Source organism: Gouania willdenowi, chromosome 21 (genome assembly GCF_900634775.1).
Source record: "Gouania willdenowi chromosome 21, fGouWil2.1, whole genome shotgun sequence".
Taxonomy (NCBI): Eukaryota; Metazoa; Chordata; class Actinopteri; order Blenniiformes; family Gobiesocidae; genus Gouania; species Gouania willdenowi.
The window spans coordinates 6,733,159-6,754,555 of NC_041064.1; the positions used below are offsets into that span (position 1 = coordinate 6,733,159).

The window sequence follows — 21,397 nt, forward strand, 5'->3', positions numbered from 1 at the left end:
CCTGACTCCAATCCAACAGATATCCGTACCCCAGAGCTCCAGGGAAAAGAAAAAGAAAAACCCAGCAAGCAGGTGTCGTGGTTATGATGCATAGGAAATAAAAGGTTGGCCAGGGAAATGAGCTGGTGTTCCTTCACTGGCAGTCGGATGGAAGTGTTTTGCATGCCAGAGTCTGAAGAGAGTGCATGGGGAGTGGTTTCAAAATGAAAGCCCAGGAAATGAAATACTGTGTTAATGATGAAGGTGCCTTCATTAAAGCACGACTTCTAAATGCCTTCTACTGGACACACTCAGCTTTGTTAGTGAGTAACATCTGCAATGAATTAGCAAAGATGGTCTGCAGAGGAAAAGCAACACACTGGATCTCAGAAAATACTTGATTCTTATGTAGATCTGTATTATATTTGTATATTTGTGGTGTTATTTTTTCTACTGTAATGGGTACACTTGTATACTTGTATTTAATCCTCAGTATTTTACTTTATTGTGTACATTGTTTTTTTTCTTCTTTCTTTGTTTAGTGTTTATTCTTTTGTAATATTTATCAGACCTCTGTAACAAATTTTCCCCTGGAATAAATAAAGTATTGCTGATTCTGATACATTTAGTACACCTCCATTCACCCCAAATCCCAAAACCAGCCTCATCTTTTCTTTAGTTTTTTTTTTTTGTTTGTTTGTTTCTTTTGTTTTGTTTCTTTCTTTTCTTTAATTTCTTTATTATTATTATTATTATTATTATTATTATTATTATTATTATTATTGTTTATTTTATTTTTTTTGTGCCTAAAATAGATAATTCCTTGACATACCATTTCCCATAAATATCCAGATCTAACTGCCTGTTGGTTACCTGTCAATCATTGATAACATACCCGAGAGCTGACGTCACATGACTTTAGAGGCCAATTTTTTTTTTTTGCCTTAATTATCGCTAAAAAAATATTTTGATTTGCTTGAATTGTTAAGCAATTAAAAGCTAAATAAAAGGAATTTCATTCTTCTGACAATGTTGTTGAGGAAGTTCACCCATAGCCAGAAACGAGTATAGTTTAACAGTACCATTGTGTTGAACCTGTTACTACTGCACTTTTCTACTCTGGCGGAAAAAAATTGAAACCCTTAAAACCAATAAAAACCTAAATCTCAAAGTTTATTAGGCTTTTATAGAGATAATCCTGATTTAAAGCCTCAAGTAAACAACTCCTTGTGTAACAAAACCCCTAAGCCACTGAAAACAAATGTATTTGGGTATGAAGTATTGTTGATGATTGATTCTTGTCCAATTCTTGACATTTTAGTCAAAGTGTCAGAGTGACTGCCCTCTATGGGTTGAACCCAGCTATTACAATTTCATTTAGCTATTAGCTTAGAATGGTGGTTTGTGACTTTTTGGTGGCTTCTTACATCACAAACCACCACTGTAAGCCCCGCCCCGTCTATAAAAACTAGCAGCTGCCGACTCAGCAATCTGTGGCGAGTAGCTTAGATTGAGAGAATTATGAATAGTAGTGAGTATAGAGTAGGTAGTTTGCATTGCATAGATTCTTCTTCCGTGGTTTTAACTGGGTTTGTCTTAACTGCTCCAGAAGTCCCGCCCATAATCAAGGCATTTTTTTTCATTTCCAGCCAAAACCTTGAGGTTTAACTACTCTTAAAAGTACTACTTATACGTCTGTATGCATTCCAGGGTTTTTTTTTATGAAGCCACAGAAGCTTTAACATTGAAACCGCTAAATGTCCGTGAGCTCATATTAATGTAGATAAGTAGCATAGGTAACAGCACCTATTGCTCACCTGGGAGAATTAACAAGTGTTTGACTTTAAAGGTCACAAATTACTTAGCTGTTTTGGTTGAAATCAGGCTTGAGCTTCGACATCAGGAAATGATTTACATTAATTACACATAATGACTGATTGGGGACCTCTCTGACTCTGGTGATCCAAAGAAATTACCTTCATAATGACAATGGTTTCTAATCAAATTTTTAAAATTATGCTTTTATGGCCCTGCAGCTCTGGTGATGGTACAGACTGAGAGCAGTGAATGTAGAACACCTTTTCTGGTTGGCAGTGGCTGCATTGTGCTGGAGAGTCTTTTTTTTGAGAGCATCCCTCACTGTTCCATTAGCTGAGTATGCTGGGACATGTTGGGAATAACAGAAAGGGCGAGGTAGGTGAGGAGTGGGGGGTGAATGCACCAGCAGAGGTGCTCAACCTATTTTTGATACACTGTCAGAGATAAAGAAAAAAGAAACAGTAAAACATAAAAGCACCAAGTCTCCTCTTTGCTGGATATTTGTCTGTTATCTGTATCGGTAAAGGTGATCATGGTACCATGATCATTCAGCAACAATACAGTGGATCCAAATGTATTTTTTTTTACAAGAATTGTGATAAATTGCACAATCTGGATCCAAACCCAATGAAACTTGGTGGGATAATTGACAAAGCAACACCACAAAATTACATTTTAATTTCACCAATGATGAGAGAAGTTTTTTTTTTCCTTCTATTTTTCAAACTGATCAGTATATTGATTTAGATCTCCTTATATGGAATCTTCCATGATGTAAGGTCTGTCTTTGGTTAAATATTTGTTTTTACAAACGTGGTCTAAAACCTTTGAAATGTATTTATTAGAAGATCTATGCCAAAAAAAGCACATTATTTTTGCACCATATTTGTTTTATTAACTTTTAAAATGGGACTACTATACCGTTTTAGAGCCTGTGTTCCGCCGTCTTGAAATCATTCAATTCAATTCAATTCTACTTTATTTATATAGCGCAATTTACAACAAAGTCATCTCAATGCGCTTATCAAAATATAAAATTAATAATGAGAAAGAAAAAACCCAACAAGATCCACATGAACAAGCATTGTGGACAGTGGGAAGAAACAACTCCCTTCTAACAGGAAGAAATCTCCATTAGAACCAGGTTCAGAGGTGGCAGCCATCTGCGTTGACTGGTTGGGGTTAGTGGACAGAAGGACCAACAGAACAGGATAGAGAGATAGAACATCAGAGTGTCTGAGACTAGTTGAGACATGAACCACAGATCAATACCTGCCATCATCAGCTTTACGACACCTGAAACAGAGCAGAGAGAGAAGAACGAGGAGAAGGCACTGACTGCAGAAAAACATGATACATTATTATCAAGTCAGCCTGACTCGGCCTTGGGCCTCACTCCCAGTGGCTGAGTCAGCACTTATTATAAAGGTGACGAATCTCTTCCTGTTTATTGGTAAACTAACAGCGACTCCAAGGTCTGTAAATGTGACCGTTCACAGACGAGCCCATGTCCGCTCTAATAGTTAGGTTATGTTATAATTCAGTCCTGTATATGCAGCCTGTAAATCATAACCAGCTACATCAGAATTTGAATCTTTTCTTGTTTATTGAACAAGTAAATGCGACTGTTTAAAGATGAGCTCATGTCTGCTCTAGCAATTAGATCAGAATTTGAATCTCTTCCCGTTTATATCATGTGATTGATGATGTCACAAGGCCCATTTGCCTGTAAACATCCCATTGTTTTCTATTGAAGTGAAGCATTCAGCCTGATTTTTAGATTATTTATCAGCTTTTTCAGTCAAAATGCCAATTTGTGCTGCTTTTGGCTGCTCTAAATAATCAGGAAAAGTTATTGATGCCGATGTAAACCGATGTAAAAGTTTGTTCACCAAAAAATAATAAAAACGGGGCGTAAAGGTCGCTTAGGAGAGCTCTTCTTCTCTGCTTTATTGTCTACTATGAAACCGTAGAGTTGGAACTGTCGCCCCCAGCGGTCAAAGACTCTTTCGGGTCACAACAGTTTTTAATCCTATTTTTATAAACAAAAGAGGTTTACATGGACATATTTAGCTTTCCCTGATTATTTAGCGCAACCAAAAGCAGCACAAATTGGATCCCTTTAAGTACTTTTGACGTAACCCCACTACGTGAAAAAAAAAAAACATAAATAATTGCAAATACAACATCCTTTAATAAGGCTGAAACTAATGTGAAATACTGAAAATGACTGCTAAATCTCGGTTATTTAATCATTTATCTAATCACCAGTTTATATTTGTTTCTGGAGATTATCACCTAAAACGCGTCATTTTTATTAACGCCAACTGTCCCACTGCACCGCCTTTTTCTCACTTGAACAAATGTGTTAATCTTCCAATGACCTCTCGGCGCTCAGCGGTGTAATGAAGGTTGGAATTGACTCATAGTTAGTGCGACGCTGTTCGCTGCCTTGCACAGCTGTGTCTGCCTCGCTGTGTAGACACTGGCACTGAGCAGGAAGTTAATGGCGCAAAACTCACAAACTGCCACATCTTCCAGTGTTTAGCCAAACTGCAGCGCTCACATAAATCCACCCGTGTGTGCCACGTCTTTATGGAAACACCAGAGATACATTCTGTTAACTCCCCACTGTGTGTTTGCAGTGATTACTGAGCGATGACCCACAATAGAAGGCAATTCGTCCACTTATTGACTTTGGGATGATTTGGAAAATGCACGGCGTATGGGGAGCAATGTCTTGTCAGTATTTTGAGAAATGGTAACAAATTGCCGTCATTTTTCTTTGCTAATCTCTCACGTCAGACATTGTTCATGGGTTCTGGCTCCTGAAGGTTTGGTCATTGGTCATAAAATGACAAAACATTGTCATTGTCTGGATAAAATGTTCTTTTGTGACATCAAATGCTAATAATGTTTTGTCTCTGTTTGCCCCACAGTGCGTTTATTTATCAGGCTTGTTTCGCTGAATTGTGGCGTGAGGAAATATTTGCTGCTGGGCAGGGCTGGGGTCAATTTCATTTTTCAGTTACAATTACGTTTTCAATTATCCATGTTCAATTACAATTTAAATATGATTATTTTGTATCCTCAAAGTCAATTACAATTACATTCTAATTTACTAAAGTTTAATAATTCACAATTACTGAGCCTGAAATAAACAACCTAATTAAAGTTAACATTCCTCTTGTGTTAGCTTTCTGTTAGCATCTCTTATGGTATCTTGTCCTAAATCAGCTGTAAAATACACTAAAAACAAATATCTATCGTCTAATTTTTTCACTATCTATTCATAATCTATGAAAATATAGGTTTTTATATTTTGGATCTGGGCATCTGAGTCTTTTTTTGTGTCAGTATAGGAAAAGATTGACTATTTGCAACAAATACCAGGATGTATACTATTACTATATATAACTCATTTTAGTTCAGGGGCCAAAAACGGAACAGTTTGATCTCAAGTGGGCAACACATTCAAGCAGGAAAACGAGTAATTTCAATATAATTGTGTCCTTGTTTGCACTTCTACGTATACATAAAATACAAAATATGTAAGAAACCAACAATATCCAAGCAATAAGTGACAGATATCAGTTGCAACAGGATCTTCACTTTAAATTACCTAGATTTTATGTCCAATGTATATGTAATTAAGGGAAATATTATGGAATAATTTAAGGAAAATTTTAAGATTTTGTCTGAATTTTGAGCTTTTTCAACAGTTTAACATTCAAAATGACTGCCATCATGCGATATAAGCACCAGGAAAATGTGAGTGAGCCCCAGCAAATATTGTTGAGTTTCATTTACACAATGATTCATGTTTTCTCCGTCACTTTTGCTTTCTGCTGCGGGCCGAATTGGATACTCCAAAGGGCTGGATTTGGCCCCTGGGCCTTGAGTTTGACACGTGCTATATGGGGACTGCACACTAGTCATACTCAACCGCCCCATGATGCATTACGAGCTGAACATAAAATGGTCCTGGGACCAGCTTCAAGCTAAAAATCAAACATCCCCTTTTCAAAATAAAAGCATCTTTTCTTCCATGAGTTTTTTTTTAACGCTTTTGTATCTTGGGCTTTTGTTTTGAAGTTAACTTGAAGTTTTGTCAGTAGCAAAATGGAGGGTCTCCGAAAATCTCCCAAATGTCGCCATGAAATGTGTTTACGTGAGTTTTATGGATCAATTGAGCACATGTTGATATTCTTCTTGGTCACTTTCTCACTTAAAATGTTTTCAGAACTTTTAAAAGTGGAGATGTTTAGCCTCAGTTTGCTTCTGATTTTTATCGTTGTAGGTTCCAAATGTATCTTGGGAAACTTGGAAGTATATTTCATTGTGGGAACGCTCATCATCCTAATTATAGTCATTGAGTTTGTAGTGCAGGGGTCACCAACAAGGTGCCCGCGAACACCAGGTTGTCCGTACGGGCCCCTGGTGGGGCCCTCAGGCCTGTTTTAACAAGAGAAATATTCGCTCCATCTAAAGTCTGATTTATTGCTTCAATCTCTCAAAGATAAATACTGATGTAGTCAGAGCCTTGATCGAGTTAAATACTACTGCACTTCATATTGTTTTTGCATTAAATGAACCATCTTTAAACTTTTATTTTCACAGAAACATCATTAGAAACATGTTTACGTACATAGGATTTTGTTAAAGACGCTGCAGATTTGGTGTTTAGAATGTGATGTTTAAAAAAAATAAATAAATAAATAAATAAAAAGTGACATGATTGTTAAATTGTAAGAACATGTTTCTATTAGTTAAAAGTAGTTATTGGCTAGTAAAATAGGAACATTATGATTTCTTCTGAAATGTTTCAGAAGTAGTCATTTTAAAATGAAACAATTCAATAAATTAAGATAAACAAAGTGTTGTTTGTTGAAACTGAAGTATTTCGGACCTTGTCATCCACTATTTTTCTCACCGCCGCACTTCACTCGCCACCGGACAAGCGATCCCACCTCGCCGCATTGGTGGCGCTTTCCCCCTACCCGCTGGCCTTGCCGCTGTTGTCGGGAATCGGAGGAGACCCCCGACAACGCCATGCCGACCCTCGGCAAAGGGGGCCGATAACTGCGGCGAGGCCAGGGAGTAGGGGAGGAGCGCCACCGACGTGGCGAGGAAGGCTGAGCGGCGATAGCGGCTGCTCCTCCAGCCCATAGACTGTAGCCGTGACGCGAGCCCAGCCCTGCTTCGCACCCCAGCCCTTAAACTGTTTGTTGATTTTTGCGACAGTGCTGCAGCAATTGTGGCCACTAGGGGTGCTTGTGTGACAGTTACCGATTTAGCGCCCCTAGTGGCCAAAATTTACACATTGTGCCTTTAAAGTGAAACTGTGAAATTTGAGTTTTTCAGTGTGTATCAACTGGTAGCCCTTCAGATTACCCTAAGTGTGAGGTACTGCAGCTTGTGGTTTCAGAAAGGTTGGTGACCCCTGTTTTAGTATATAGTAGACGGTATATACTCGTTGAGTTTGTCGTGTATAGCACGTAGTATGCCTTTCGAACACAGCCTGTGTGTATCTCAATGGGTGGACTTGTAATCCATCTTGAGATCCAACAAAACTGAAAAGCATAAATTTGTACCAAATAAGTTTAATTAAAAAACTGACCATTGATTATTAATAAATCACTGTGACAAACCAACAAATTAAATCCCCCTCTGTTCTCAACGTGGGGATTGTTTATGGAGGTTCTTCCATTGAAATATTTCACGATCTTTGGCGTTGTTCAGGGGTGCAGCAGCATCACGTGTCCACAGTGAGCGTTGAAGAGAACAACAGCCGCAGAAAAAAAAAAGAAAGAAAAAAAAGCTTTTGTGCAGGGACCCAAATAGATTTTTTTTAGTGCAGCGCTAAAAGGGAAAAACAAGGATGCTGAGGAAAAATGTGGCAGGTGGCACTTAAAGGCTGTGCTCACTCTGTAAATCATGTTCTTGAAAACTCATTCATGCATTCTTGGATTCTCAGAGAGAGAAAGAGAGACATTTTGGGCTGCTTTCTGATGCTTTTTTCTTTTCTTATTTTTTTTTTTTTTTTTTTTACAAGGTCTGTCTTAAAAGAACTAAAGGGTCTCCTTAAGAGCTTTTCACACCTGATTTGTGGCTTTATCCTCTGACCGCTGAATGACGTGAGCAGAACTCTTTTCAGAGGATACATTGTGAGTCCTGCATATGGATGTAAATCAGTGTTTGTTTATTTTAACAGAACATTTTCATTTAGTTTTAATCATAGAGTTTGGAGTAAAATGCAATGTAGTTTTTGTCAAAAGTTGGTCATCAGGACAATTTTAGTTTGTCTAATTCATTAATTAATTTATTTATATGACCGGAGCATTACTCAATAAATGTATTGCACAGACCAGAGATAGCTACAAGCTAATTATCATCCGTAGTCCCTGGTTAGAAGCAAAGTGACAGCAAATAAATATTGCACGTTTAATCTATATATAAATGTATACAGCCTTACAAAACCAGTTTTTTAGTTGGATATGTTAAAATGTCTTCACCATCACAGCCTACTCGAGAAGTAAAAAAGACAACACAGACAATCTAGAAAAAAGGAAAAGACATTTTGAAGAAGGCCCTTCTCTCTGTCAGAATGCACAAACATTCAATAAATGTTTCATAGCTGAGTGAAGCAGAAAGGGAAGATCTCTAGGGTGAAAAACAGTGAAAGGGCACCTCATCTCTGCCTCAGTCTCACTGTGCATGAGCTCTGTTGTTGTTTGCAGATTTCTCTGAAATTGGATCTTTTTCCATTGCAAAGCTTTGTTACTTGGCAACATTAATGTTCATTATTTTTTAGCTTTCGGTTTGTCGGTAAACCTTCAAAATCTGAATTATTTTATTCAACATTTCAATATCATTGTTGATAGAAAGAAGTTACCAATTCCATATTTAAAAGGCAGTGAGCTCCGTACGGTTGCCGTATCAATATACCGACATTCTATCTGTACGCAGTGCTCCTATTTGGACAGTTTAGTTCAGGTGATAGGTCAGTCATTGGCCAGTTTAGGTCACGTGACTAAGACTAACCCCAACCCTAAGACACTACGTACTTGTACTTCCGTACACGTACCAATAGCACCGAGGGTTGTCCGTACGGCAACTGTACGAATAGACACTTGCCATTAAAAAAAACTCTTATGTCACAACTTAGCCAAAATGCAAATGTCAGCATTGATGTATGAGTACGTTCGAGTAGTTTGTTGTAATATCTGCACATATTATCAGAGGTGAAAGTAATGGATTACAAGTACTCACGTTACTGGGATTGAGTTGCTTTTATGGGTAATTATAAGTTTTTGAGTGTATTTCTAAATCAGTAATTTTGGTTTTAAAAGAAGTAAAGTGATTTGTTACATTCAACCATTACTGAGTGCATTATGATTTTTTGTTCTAAAATGACATTGTGAAACTACAAAAAATGAATTGACCAGACGACAGTTAAATGCATCACATCACAGCCAACCAATCAGATTAAACGTAATACACAGGACCAAAACAGAATTTGAGTGGCGGTTATTTTACTACTTTATTGGGTTCAGGCTATGGTTTCTACCTATTATGTTGTTACCCACATGGCACCATTAGCATGGCACAGTTTTAGAGTTCATAAATGTATCCATACTTAGAGCCTGATAATTTTGTTTCAAATTCAATTGAATTTATTCGAGTTACTTTATTTAAAATCGAATTGTACAATTTGACAAACCTCAGAGGTGTAAAGAGTACTGATATATCCTAATCAAGTAGAAGTACTGTTACTTGACTGAAATTGTACTTAAGTACAAGTAAAAAGTAGCTCAATTAAATAGTACTCAGAGTAAAAATTACTAGTTACTTTCACCCCTAAGTTTATTATTGGTAATAAATCTTCCCTTGCATACAGTAAACATCTCATGTATAAACTTAAAAAGGAAGAAACCAAATCTTGCACAATAAAAACTTAATTTATTTTCCACAAAGGTATCTGTATAAAATAAAAGGTTTGTTAATTTTTTTTTAAATAAATCATGAATGAAAGACGGCGACGTGATGGACCAGGAACTGGCTGGACAGACGTAGACAGTACAGTCCGTCAATTTTACAGCGGTCCTCAAACATGTTTGACTTCCTTACGACCATACCATTGCTGATAGGGAGCTGGTCGTGAGGTGTTCATCACTTCTCGTGACCCCATGAATACTACACAATGCACGACACACGATCTAGCAGAGAATCGCACGATCCCAAAAAATAGACGCATGAGTCGAAAATCGACTCATAATGGGCCAAAAAATTGCAGTGAATGCCTGCTTTTAATTTGTACTTGGTTACAATTTCTTTTTTCTCTCTGTCTGTACATCCTGTCAAAGGTCTACACTACACTAAGTGCAATCTTTTTAAGACAGCAATGCATTTTTTCTTATTGCAATTAAATAAATGAATTTATTTTATTGGGGTTACAAATTCAATGAAGTGACAGTACTTCTACTTGAGTAGGATATATCAGTACTCTTCATTCTTCTGCATATTATTGGATTGGGGGAAAAATGTGAGAAAAGGAGAAAAAAAAAATCATGTTTTATTCTATTTATGATCAGATCTTCAATGTTTAGTGATGGTGTAGCCCCCATCATGCTTTTCCTGTGTTTGCTTTACCAACAGCAGTGTTCAGCCCTCTCTTGGGTCTTGCTCAAGTCTGTCCTGTTACTGTCACTATATTCAGTCCAAGATGTTTGTGTGGAAGAAAATGACCCATCAATCACGAGGAGACACAGAGAGCAGACGGAGAGGGAGGTCGAGAAGCTAAAAAACAAGGCTGTAACCATTTCCTTTGTGAGATGATAGCGAAAGTTTCCCCTGTTCCCCAGAGATATGGTTTCTGAACACGTCGTCTTCGTCCTCCAGAGGACGGAGGTTTCAGAGGCGAACCCCAAGCTTTTTCTGAGGTGAAATCATCCTTCAGCTCTGTTGCCCTCTCCTCTCCATCAGATAAAAACCGCCAGACGAGAGTTAAGGTGCGTCAATAAACCCAAATCGGAGCAGAGAATCAATGATGAGTGCAGCTTTACCACCTCCACTGCTCTGCATCAGCCAAATAGAGATTAAAGCAGTTCAGGCTAATAGCGTGTCAGTCAAATGTCACACTTGAAAATTTGAATGAACACACTGTGCCCAGTTCTTTGCTCTGATGACGTTTCCCTTTGCCGCTTCATGCACAACGAAAAAACTTTTTTTTTTTTAAATAAATGCTAAGTGGCTATCACAGCTCACTGGAAAACCATGAACAATGAAGAACAGTCATGTGGAGACAGGGTCATGTATAAGGGAGAATAAAGGGGAGAGATTTTTGGGGTCCATCCACAAAGTCAGCAAAATGAAGGTCCATTGTTCTTTGAATCTGTGATAACCACATTTATTTATTCATCTGAATAATATCCACTGTTATCCAGGAAGTTTATTATTATTTGCGCCATAGTATATAGCAGGCCCACAAAAATGTATTTGTCTGATCGGAGGGTCACATGATTAACATTCATATCCGCATTTAGAATAACGACCAATCTGAGGGTTCACAAGTTTTTAGAGTAATTTTGTGTGTTTTTCTGTCGTTCTGTGTATGCTTGTTGTTGTCTTGCTCATTATGAGGCATTTTGTGCATTTCTGTTGTCCTTTCGTGTGTTTTTGTGTCATTTTGTATTTTTTGGAGTAATTTGTGTATTTCTTTTGTCATTTTGCTGGTTAGTACTGTGGATTTGCGGAGTCATTTTTCTAGTAATTTTGTGTATTACTGTTGTCGTTTTGTTCATTTTTGTAGTAGTTTTGTGTGTTTTTGGAGTATTTTCTTTGTTTTTCTCATCTTTTAATGTATTTTCCTTCAATGTTGCAATTCTATGTATTTTTTAATGCATTCTTGCTTTTGTTTTGTGTATTTTTGGGGGGTGCATTAAATTAGACCGAGGGCCACATGTGGCCCCCAGCCCGCCAGTTGACTCTGTCTGGTATATAGTCAACTTAAAGATGTAAATCCTTGTTTTAATCAAAAATTAAATGGGTTAAAAGTGACCAAAAATGGAGGAAAAGGTGGTGACATTGGATTTTAAAAACCTCAGAAATTGGTTTAAAGTTGCAAATTAGAGTGACTAAAAACAGACAGAAAAAGTGGTAAAAATGGTTAAAAAAAAAAAAAAAAAAAGTCAATATTGGCTTAAAAGTGGCAGCAATGGGGTGTGGGGGGGGGTGGGGGGGGGTAATGCATTTTAAAAAGTAAGAACAATTATTTTCAACTAGCAAATACAGGGCAGGACAGATGTTTCCTACTTACTTCTTCTTCTTCCCTACTATTGTTTTTTATATGTAAATGGCAGTATAATATGTTATGTAGTTGCATTTTTAACTGTATATTTTATTGTATGTTTCCTATAATTTGTATTATTTTAGGGTGACAATTGAACATTCTGTCCAGGGACAACAGATTAAAAATAGCCTTCTGACTAAATCTGGTAGATTTTCTGTATTGATGTCATTGTTCACTGTCCCTGTTAAATGAACCAATAAATGAATAATTTGTGAACATGGATAAAATGGCAAAAAATGAGCATGAAATATGGTGAAAAGAGCTAAAAGTTACAATAATGGGTCAACATCTGCAACATTAAGTGGTAAAAGTGGTGGGAAGGGTTTATAAATTCTGAAAATGTTTTCAAAGTGGAAAAAACGTGCAGAAAAGGCACGGGAATTTGATGGAGAAGTTTCAGAAATGGGAGTAATTTAACAAAAATGCATTAAAGGAGAAAAAATATGGCAAGAAAAAGTGATTAAAAAAAGGTTAAAATATGGCACGTTTGGAGATGATGTAGAAGAAAAGGAAAACTAAGCAAAAATGGGCTCAAATTGTTTAAGAACTATTTTTAGTTTCTTGAAGGCATTTGGGGACCCCCTCCCAGTGTCTAGCGTCCCAAAAATTGGTCCTGACCCGAACGTTGAGAAGCTCTGGGCTAAGCCAAAAAGAAATTGATGTCAAATCTTTCATGTTCAGACTTTTTCTTTGAATCTCTTTCGATGTCTTTCATTTGTTTTTGTTATGGCATCAAGCAATGAAGGGTGCACACACACACACACACACACACACACACACACACACACACACACACACACACAGTTAGTACAAGCTATCAGTGCGATCAGATCAAAGGCTTCTGTGTCTAAAATACAACTGACTTTTAAAACAGCAGCTTTTTTAAAGTATTTCTTCCAATTACTGTAGATTTTGTAAAAAATTATATATATATATATATATATATATATATAAATAAAAATCCCTCAGCGTTTGAGGGAATTACTCGACTGAACTCCATCCACAACCCAAGCTTTGATTTATTGTTACTCAGACAACATCTCACATGTGAATACAGCCTGTGGTCGCTGAATGAGAGCTCGTGTTGTTCCGCCTGCGTCTCTAATTCAGACATCACAGCCCTCATTAGGTGGATTAGCCTTATGAAAAAAACTCAGAGCACAAACATCTGTGTTTTTTAGACTGTGACAGTGTCCCCTTAATGACATGTCTGCTTTCTGTTGAGCTCAGATGTAATTTTGCAGTCATTTATCCGCTGTCTCCTCTCATCACCTCTCTCACCCTGTCATTTCCTCTGATCCAATACTGTTATCACCGTCCGCTTCAAAATGAATTCAATGGATTCCTTTTCTGCAATACAAAATGTATTTATGTAGCAGAGAGAAGGGTTGAAGTTGTACTTTCAGGATGCTGTTATGCTAGAATCACGGTAAGAATGAGGTAAAAATATTTCTATGCATCTGTCTAAGGCAAGGGTTTTCAACCTCGGTGTCGCAAGGTTGGGAGGTCACCAGATGCCTTTAAGAAACTAGTTTTTTGAAAAATGTGAGCCCAATTTTGCTCATTTTTACTCTTTTTCTGCAACTACTCTAAACTTGCCATATTTTAACCTATTTTCATCACATTTTCTTGCCATATTTTTGCTCCTTTTAATGCATTTTTGCTACATTACTCCTACATTACGCCTTTTCTGCACTTTTTTTTCTCCCACTTTCAATACATTTCCGGCACTTATAAACCCTTTCTACTACTTTTCCCCCCTAATGCTTCATATGTCGACCCATTATTGTCACTTTTAACCTCTTTTCACAATATTTCATGCTTTTTTCCTCTCCAATTTAACCATATTCACAATTTGTCAAGCCCATTATTTGCCTATTTAAATTATTATTGTTCCTACTTTTTAAACTACATTACTCCAAACTTCAACCCTTGTTTTGCCACTTTTGAGCCAATATTTCCACTTTTTTAATGACTTTTTCTGTGCGTTTTTGACCATTCTAATTTTAATCAATTTCTGTGTTTTTTAAAATCATATTTCCCCACCTTTTCCACCATTTTTGGTCACTTTTAACCCATTTTATTTCTGATTAAAACAAGGATTGACATCTATATACTATATACCAGACAGAGGGTATAGTAGGGTGCAAATAATAATAATAATAATAAACTTCCTGGATAACAATGGATATTATTCAGATAAATAAATAAATAAAATTTGGTTTTCACAGATTTATAGAACAATGGACCATAATTTTGCTGACTTTATGGATGGACCCCAAAAATCTCTCCCCTTTATTCCCCCTTATAGATGGTCCTGTCTCTACATGACTGTTCTTCAATGTTCATGTCTGTGTTCAACCACCTTCAGCTACAGTGAGGGTCCACGGGCTCTGGAACCTTTATTTTGGGGGGTCACGAGCTAAAAAGGTTGAGAACCACTGGTCTCAGGGGCTTCACATCCCGAATGAGAAATAAAAACAAACTTTCAAGCTGTAATTTAAACCTTTTTTTTTTTTAGAAGTTTTAAATATTCTGAAATTGGTGCATTATTTCCCATGCCTTCATGTTATTTTGCTGTTTTCTAAACATTTGGATATTGGCTTTGTCGAGGGACATACTGACACACTTAGTGCCGTAGACAAGGTGACGGCTGTATGACTAAATGTACGATGGTTTTGGATCTGCAGTGCAGTGGGTTTTAGAATAGATGTCCAAACATAGAGATGAAGCATCCTCCTCAGAGTGGCTTCCTTTAAAAGATGGCGGCCTGATGACTCACTTAATGCTGCCTCTCTTATTCTGCTTTGTTTTCCTTTGAAAACTGGAATTGAAATTTCTTTCAGCGTTTTGGGGTTTTCTTTGGATTTTGGCTCCTGTTGAACACCGGCGTGTCAGGTTCTGTGTGTGTGGGTTGAAATCTGATTTATATGCAGTTTTATTACAGTCCACCAGGGACCGAGCAGCTTGTGGGTAATATTGAGTTACTTCTCACAGCTTGTTTATGTATTTCTTTACTCCATATCTATGCCTACGTTTCTATGCATTGCTGGAGCATGTTTGGTTTTATTATGTTGTGCATGATATGAATCTATTCTTTCTCTCACAGGTCTACACCAGATATGGAAAATGCTACACTTTCAATGGTAACAAGACAACATCCCGGAAAACCAAGCAGGGCGGAATGGGAAACGGGCTGGAGATCATGTTGGATATTCAGCAGGATGAATATCTGCCAATCTGGAGAGAAACAAGTAAGTCAGAAAAGGCTTATCTCCACTGTAATCCTGTCCCTGGTTACACCATGGAACTCAACTCTGATATACAACTGTCAGATGCGGCCCCCAAAGTGAAAACACAAAAAAATGACTCTAAAAATGCATAAACACAAACCAACTGAAACTATACAAAAGGACAACAACAATAAACAAAAGGAAAACAAACAAAATAATACACAAAATGACAACAAATGTACATTAAATTACTTCATAAATACTAGATGACGATAAAAGAATAATAGAAAAATACACAAGATGAAAACAACATACACAACAATGACAGCGAAACATATCTCATGACCCAAAAAAAATTAACACAAAACAACAAAAATTGACAAAATGATTCTAAAAACACACAAGATGATATCAAAAAGGTGAAATGAGAGAAAAATAAACTTGATTACAGCAAAATACACAAAATGAATAAAAAAATACAACAAACGAGAACAAAAATAGAGAAAAACTTTGTTTTTACCTGATTTCATGCTCAGATTGATCATTATTCTAAATGCTGACATGAATATTGATAACATAGTTGTCGGATCAGACAAATATATTTTTGTAGCCCCCGCTGTGATAAACGCTTGTTGTTAGTGTCAAACCCAAAGAGATTTGTTCGATATAAGGCAGTCATCGTAAACGTTCCTGTTCTTTTTGTTTGGAACATTCCCATGAGCAGATGAGACTTCCCTCGAGGCCGGAATCCGAGTTCAAATCCACAGCCAGGACGAGCCCCCGTATATCCACCAGTTGGGCTTCGGCGTCTCCCCGGGCTTCCAGACCTTTGTTTCATGTCAGGAACAGAGAGTAGGTCTCCTCCAGAATACTGCTCTCCTCTGCATTTTACAGGGCTTTAATAAATCTCTGTGTATTTAGCTGACCTACCTGCCACAGCCCTGGGGAAACTGCCGCTCCTCCAGCAAAGAGAAGTTCCCTGGATATGACACATATAGCATCAGCGCCTGCAGATTGCTGTGTGAGACCAATGAGGTCGTACGAGTGTGCAAGTGCAGAATGGTTCACATGCCTGGTAAGCACCAGTACAGACACAAACACATCACTGATCAATGCACTTGATTTCAAACTGTTTCAAGCTGCGAAAAACTGGAAATTGGGAAAACGGCGAAAACTTGCATCAAAATACGATGTAGCATATACATTATTCTTATGATTTATCACTGAGCACACCCTGCCATTGAATTAGATGTCTAATCAATCAGTCTTAATTTATAAAAAGCGCTTTTCATACAAATGGATGCAGCTCAAAGTGCTTTTACAAAGTTAAAAAAACACCCATCTCGTACAAACTCTGTCCACCACACACAGACACACAAGTTAGAATAAGGACAATGGCACATGGCTGGTTACAGAGGATCGAAGTAATGGTCACGAGGGTTGCGGCCACGGCACATCACAGCCTCTAGAGGGCTCCCTCCGAGGAAACACTGGGATAGTAATCCTAAAGCATAACAAAACTATAAAAACAACATAAAAGAACAATCCTAAAACTATAAACACATCAAAAGATAATAAAAACATGGAAAAAAAAACAATCCTAACCCTTAATTATCCTGACCCTAACCCTTTATTACTCTAACCCTTCATTACCCTAACTCCTAACCCTTCATTACCCTGACCCTAACCCTTCATTACCCTAACCCTTCATTACCCTAACTCCTAACCCTTCATTATCCTGACCCTAACCCTTCATTACCCTAACCCTTCATTACCCTAACCCTTCATTACCCTAACCCTTCATTACCCTAACTCTTAACCCTTCATTATCCTGACCCTAACCCTTCATGACCCTAACCCTTCATGACCCTAACCCTTCATGACCCTAACCCTTCATGACCCTAACCCTTCATTACCCTAACCCTTCATTACCCTAACCCTTCATTACCCTAACCCTAACCCCTAACCCTAATTCTTCATTACCCTAACTCCCATTTTCCACTGGATACGGGTCTGTTTCTTCTCCGCCACGTCAGTGGACCTGATAGGTTCCACTTTAGTCTATGTGTTCATTTCCACCGGGTCCGATGCGCTGCGTATCTGCTCCGTCCCAGCTCCGACAGTCTGGAGCCCTACGACATTTATTTCTGGCGCACTCAAAACGTAACCGGTGGGGGTTGCCGGACAGCGCAGCAAAACCGGATCGGAGCAGTAACCCAGCGGAGACGTATCCAGTGGAAATTCGGGGTAACCCTTCATTACCCTAACCCTTAAGCCTTCATTACCCTAACTTTAACCCTTCATTACCCTAAGCCTTAACCTGTCATTACCCTAACCCTTAACCCTTCATTACCCTAACCTCAACCCTACATTACTCTAACCACTAACCCTTTAGATATAGTGCCTTTTTTAAATATAGTTCCTTACCTACCTTTATGTATAAAACTTCAAGTAAAGTGTTATCCAATTTGTGGCGGGGTTCGATTTTCTTTCAAAAAGAAGAACCACGACCATCCATATGGCAAGCCGACTTTCATTTATTTTTCCAAAAATGGTGCCGGTGCTCAATATTTACAGTGGAACACAAATATTTACATCAAGAGGAAAAAAAAACACAACCTGGTCCCAGCTCTACTTCCAGCTGAGAGGCTTTCAGAAATGTCCAGGTACATTGCTCCCACATGCACCTCCAGAGAAAGACTGCCCTCTATGCAGCTTCCTACACTGCTTTTAACAGGTTAGCCCCTCCCATGGGTGTGGTTTAAATTAAACCAAAAACAATTATTAAGGAATACAAACAAAAACAATATTCACATCCTTTTCAAATGATAACTGATTTTCTAATAAACAAATGCATTTTTCGAATCACATCCTAAATTAATCCCCATATAAATGTAAAAACCAATTAAGACAAAGTAGCCCCTGATCACATGATCTCCCACCCTGCGCTACTGCCTTACATAATCCCTTAGTTAACTCCGCCCGTTTTGTCCGTCAGCTGCTCGGAGACGTCATGTCACCGGTAAGAGTTTCCGTGTGTGTGTGAGAATGTGTGAATGTTTGTGCAGCAGGTGAAGCCTAGAACAGTCAAGTGTGCACCCCTGGCTGACTCTAGCAACAGTTGGGGAAGAAGGAGATTAGTTAAATGCATGATGTGAGGAGAAATACGGAGGGTAGAAAGAGAATGTGTGTGACGTGTTTGTGTGTGTGTGTGTGTGTGCGTTGCTGCTCGGTTAGTTAAGGTCACCCAGTTAGATTTTTAATCAGTGTTTAAAGAAAAGAACATCTCGTTACACTGAAATCATTTAGTGTTATTTGACATTGATTCAAAGAATGAGTATTCTTGCAAGGAAATATAGTTGAGTGTTGTTTAAAAGGGCAAAAGATAATTTTTCCTCTCAAGAATCCCATTTGATGTTGCCGTTCTGATATTTTGTGTTTCAGGTTCAAACGGCACCAATTTTTCAGTTAAAGAAATGAGATTTGATTAAAAAAGATTTATCTTCTTGCTCACCACCATCACACATTATTTCACTCTGCATTAATTTACATTTTCAATGACTAAAAGAAGAAAATAAAAGACACACGATCATGGCGAACATAGAGATACACGATAACACCTCTGTTCTATATTTGTCGTGCTGATGAATACCTGTCGATGACGGCTGGGCTGAATGTTAGTCTGCAGAGGTGACTCATTGATTGCTTTTTAAAGACTTTCTAAATATGCCTCACGGGTGGAGCTGGCATGCTTCATTTCTCAGTGCAATCAAGGTCCAAAATGGCCCCGGCTGCATAGATGGAAGTCGTCCTTTCATTTAGAGACGAGTGATAAGCTGCAGCGCGTTGTTTCGTAGCTACGCTTCCTTCATCGCAGCCGACACGGGTCACTGATCATTTTGTTTCTGATTTATCAGACTCATTTTCTCTTCTCCTTTTCAGGAACTGCAGATATCTGCCCTCCCAGTAAAATCAACTGTGTTGACAAAGCACTTGGTAAGAAACAATCTTCCTTCATTTCTTTTCTCATTACGTCGAGCTCCCCCCAAAGGGAAAATGGAAACACAATCAGTAAATATAAGGATGATTATTCTTCTTCTTCTTCTTCTTCTTCTTCTTCTTCTTCTTCTTCTTCTTCTTCTTCTTCTTCTTCTTCTTCTTCTTCTTCTTCTTCTTCTTCTTCTTCTTCTTCTTCTTCTTCTTCTTCTTCTTCTTCTTCTTCTTCTTCTTCTTCTTCTTCTTCTTCTTCTTCTTCTTCTTCTTCTTCTTCTTCTTCTTCTTCTTCTTCTTCTTCTTCTTCTTCTTCTTCTTCTTCTTCTTCTTCAACAAATACCTGGAGGTGTGCTGGATTTGTATTCTAATTTATATGTGAACATTAACGTTCAGTTTTTATTAGTTAACAAAAATATTCATTTATTTTTATATAGCATTTGTTCACATGTCATGTTTTTTTTATATATATATATATATATATATATTCATAGTCTTGTTATTGTCAGTTAAAAAATGTAGTCGCAGAAAATTATGACTGTCATGCTTCTTGTCACCAAACCATGAATCCAATATAAAGATGCTCTGTTCAGGTTTTTTTTAATTTAAAATATATTTTATCGGCATGGCAGACATATAGGTACAATTATTATATAACATCATTTCCATTCATATTAGCCAGAACTTCAATCATATCTCTTCATTGAATACAAACCCAATGAGAAATATACTGTAGCTGAATGAAATCTTAGAAGTATTTCACATGAATGGGTAATATTCATGTGGGTCTTATTCTTAATTCAAACAGTATGAAAAGAGCTTCCCTCTATAAAAGGTAACCCATTAAATTCTTATATTGTAAAAGTGTTTCGCTTCACCATCACACAAAGAACATATACCATTGTGGAGCTGCATACAAATAACCTACTTGTCAGAGTTATGGAATACATCAATCACCTTTTTCTAATAACAAGTTTCACAGCAGCCTCTGGCCGTTTGTGTCTGGACTCAATGTAGTTGGTTTTTAAAGAAGAAAAATTGGCAGAAAAGGAATGCATTTTCTATTAATTTGGTATTTTGATGAGCAAAAAATAAATGCACAATAATAATTCTGCCTATATGATAAACTAGTGTAAGAATGCATGTGGAATTTTTGTCATGATAATGACATCTGAAGTGTTCAAGCAGAACTAAGTAACTTGTGCTCCCCCTAAAGGTCCCTTTTGGTAATGTCGCTCTCATAAAAACTCTTCACGCCCCGCCACGTGCCCCACCCCACAGCTACATGAGCACCTTTGCTCTCCCAAGACGGTGCCAACCGATCACTGGAAAACAACAGTGACACTAAGGGTGCTTTCACACATACAATATAGTCCCATGTGACCATGTGAACAGTATGAGGAAGAGAGACAAGTAAAATAAATGAATGACGTGGGAGTAATACGGCAGGAAGTATCGAAATGTGTGTGATGTGTTTGTTTTTGTGCTGACAAAGCGGCTCTGAAAATGGATGGATGGATAGATAGACAGGTAGATGGATATTTGTGTGTGTGCTGCCTGATGGAGCACTGGGTTGCAAATGTGTGCATGTGCGGCAGTGTGTTGCTGCTGACTCCGCCATGATATAAGTTTGAGAAAAGTGACTTTGTAAACAACCGTGTGCAGCCACGGGGCTGGTCATAATCTAGCATTAGTTTGTATCGGGCTGCCGTAAAGCAGTACGTCTGCCACCGGATCGGAGGCAGGAAAGTTGCAAGTGCTGTTTTCTGGCCAGAGACAGCAGGGAGAGATTTTTTCAATATTATTTTTTTTTAGAGTTTTAACAAAATAAATAGGACAGCAAAATGTTCATGTCAGGACAAGAGTGAAATATTGTTAGGGGGAGACAGAAAGTGACCTGGATTTGTTGACAAGTTTATTATTTTTACTAATTAAATTAAAAGTACTAATGCAGGAAAAACAGAAGGCTGACCTTGACCTTAAATATGACCTTGAGGTGAAGATCACACATTGAAAGGAAATGTTG

The 21,397-nt window shown here is 37.8% G+C and overlaps 1 protein-coding gene across 1 annotated transcript in view; it reads left to right on the forward strand.

The window, feature by feature from the left end:
• asic4a (acid-sensing (proton-gated) ion channel family member 4a) overlaps window positions 1–21,397 on the forward strand; it is a 141,458-nt gene that overhangs the window by 111,721 nt on the left and 8,340 nt on the right. The window contains exons 2-5 of the mRNA XM_028436086.1: window positions 15,258–15,402; window positions 16,106–16,233; window positions 16,303–16,456; window positions 19,324–19,377. Coding sequence (XP_028291887.1) covers window positions 15,258–15,402; window positions 16,106–16,233; window positions 16,303–16,456; window positions 19,324–19,377 — 481 coding nt within the window. The remainder of the gene's footprint in view (window positions 1–15,257; window positions 15,403–16,105; window positions 16,234–16,302; window positions 16,457–19,323; window positions 19,378–21,397) is intronic.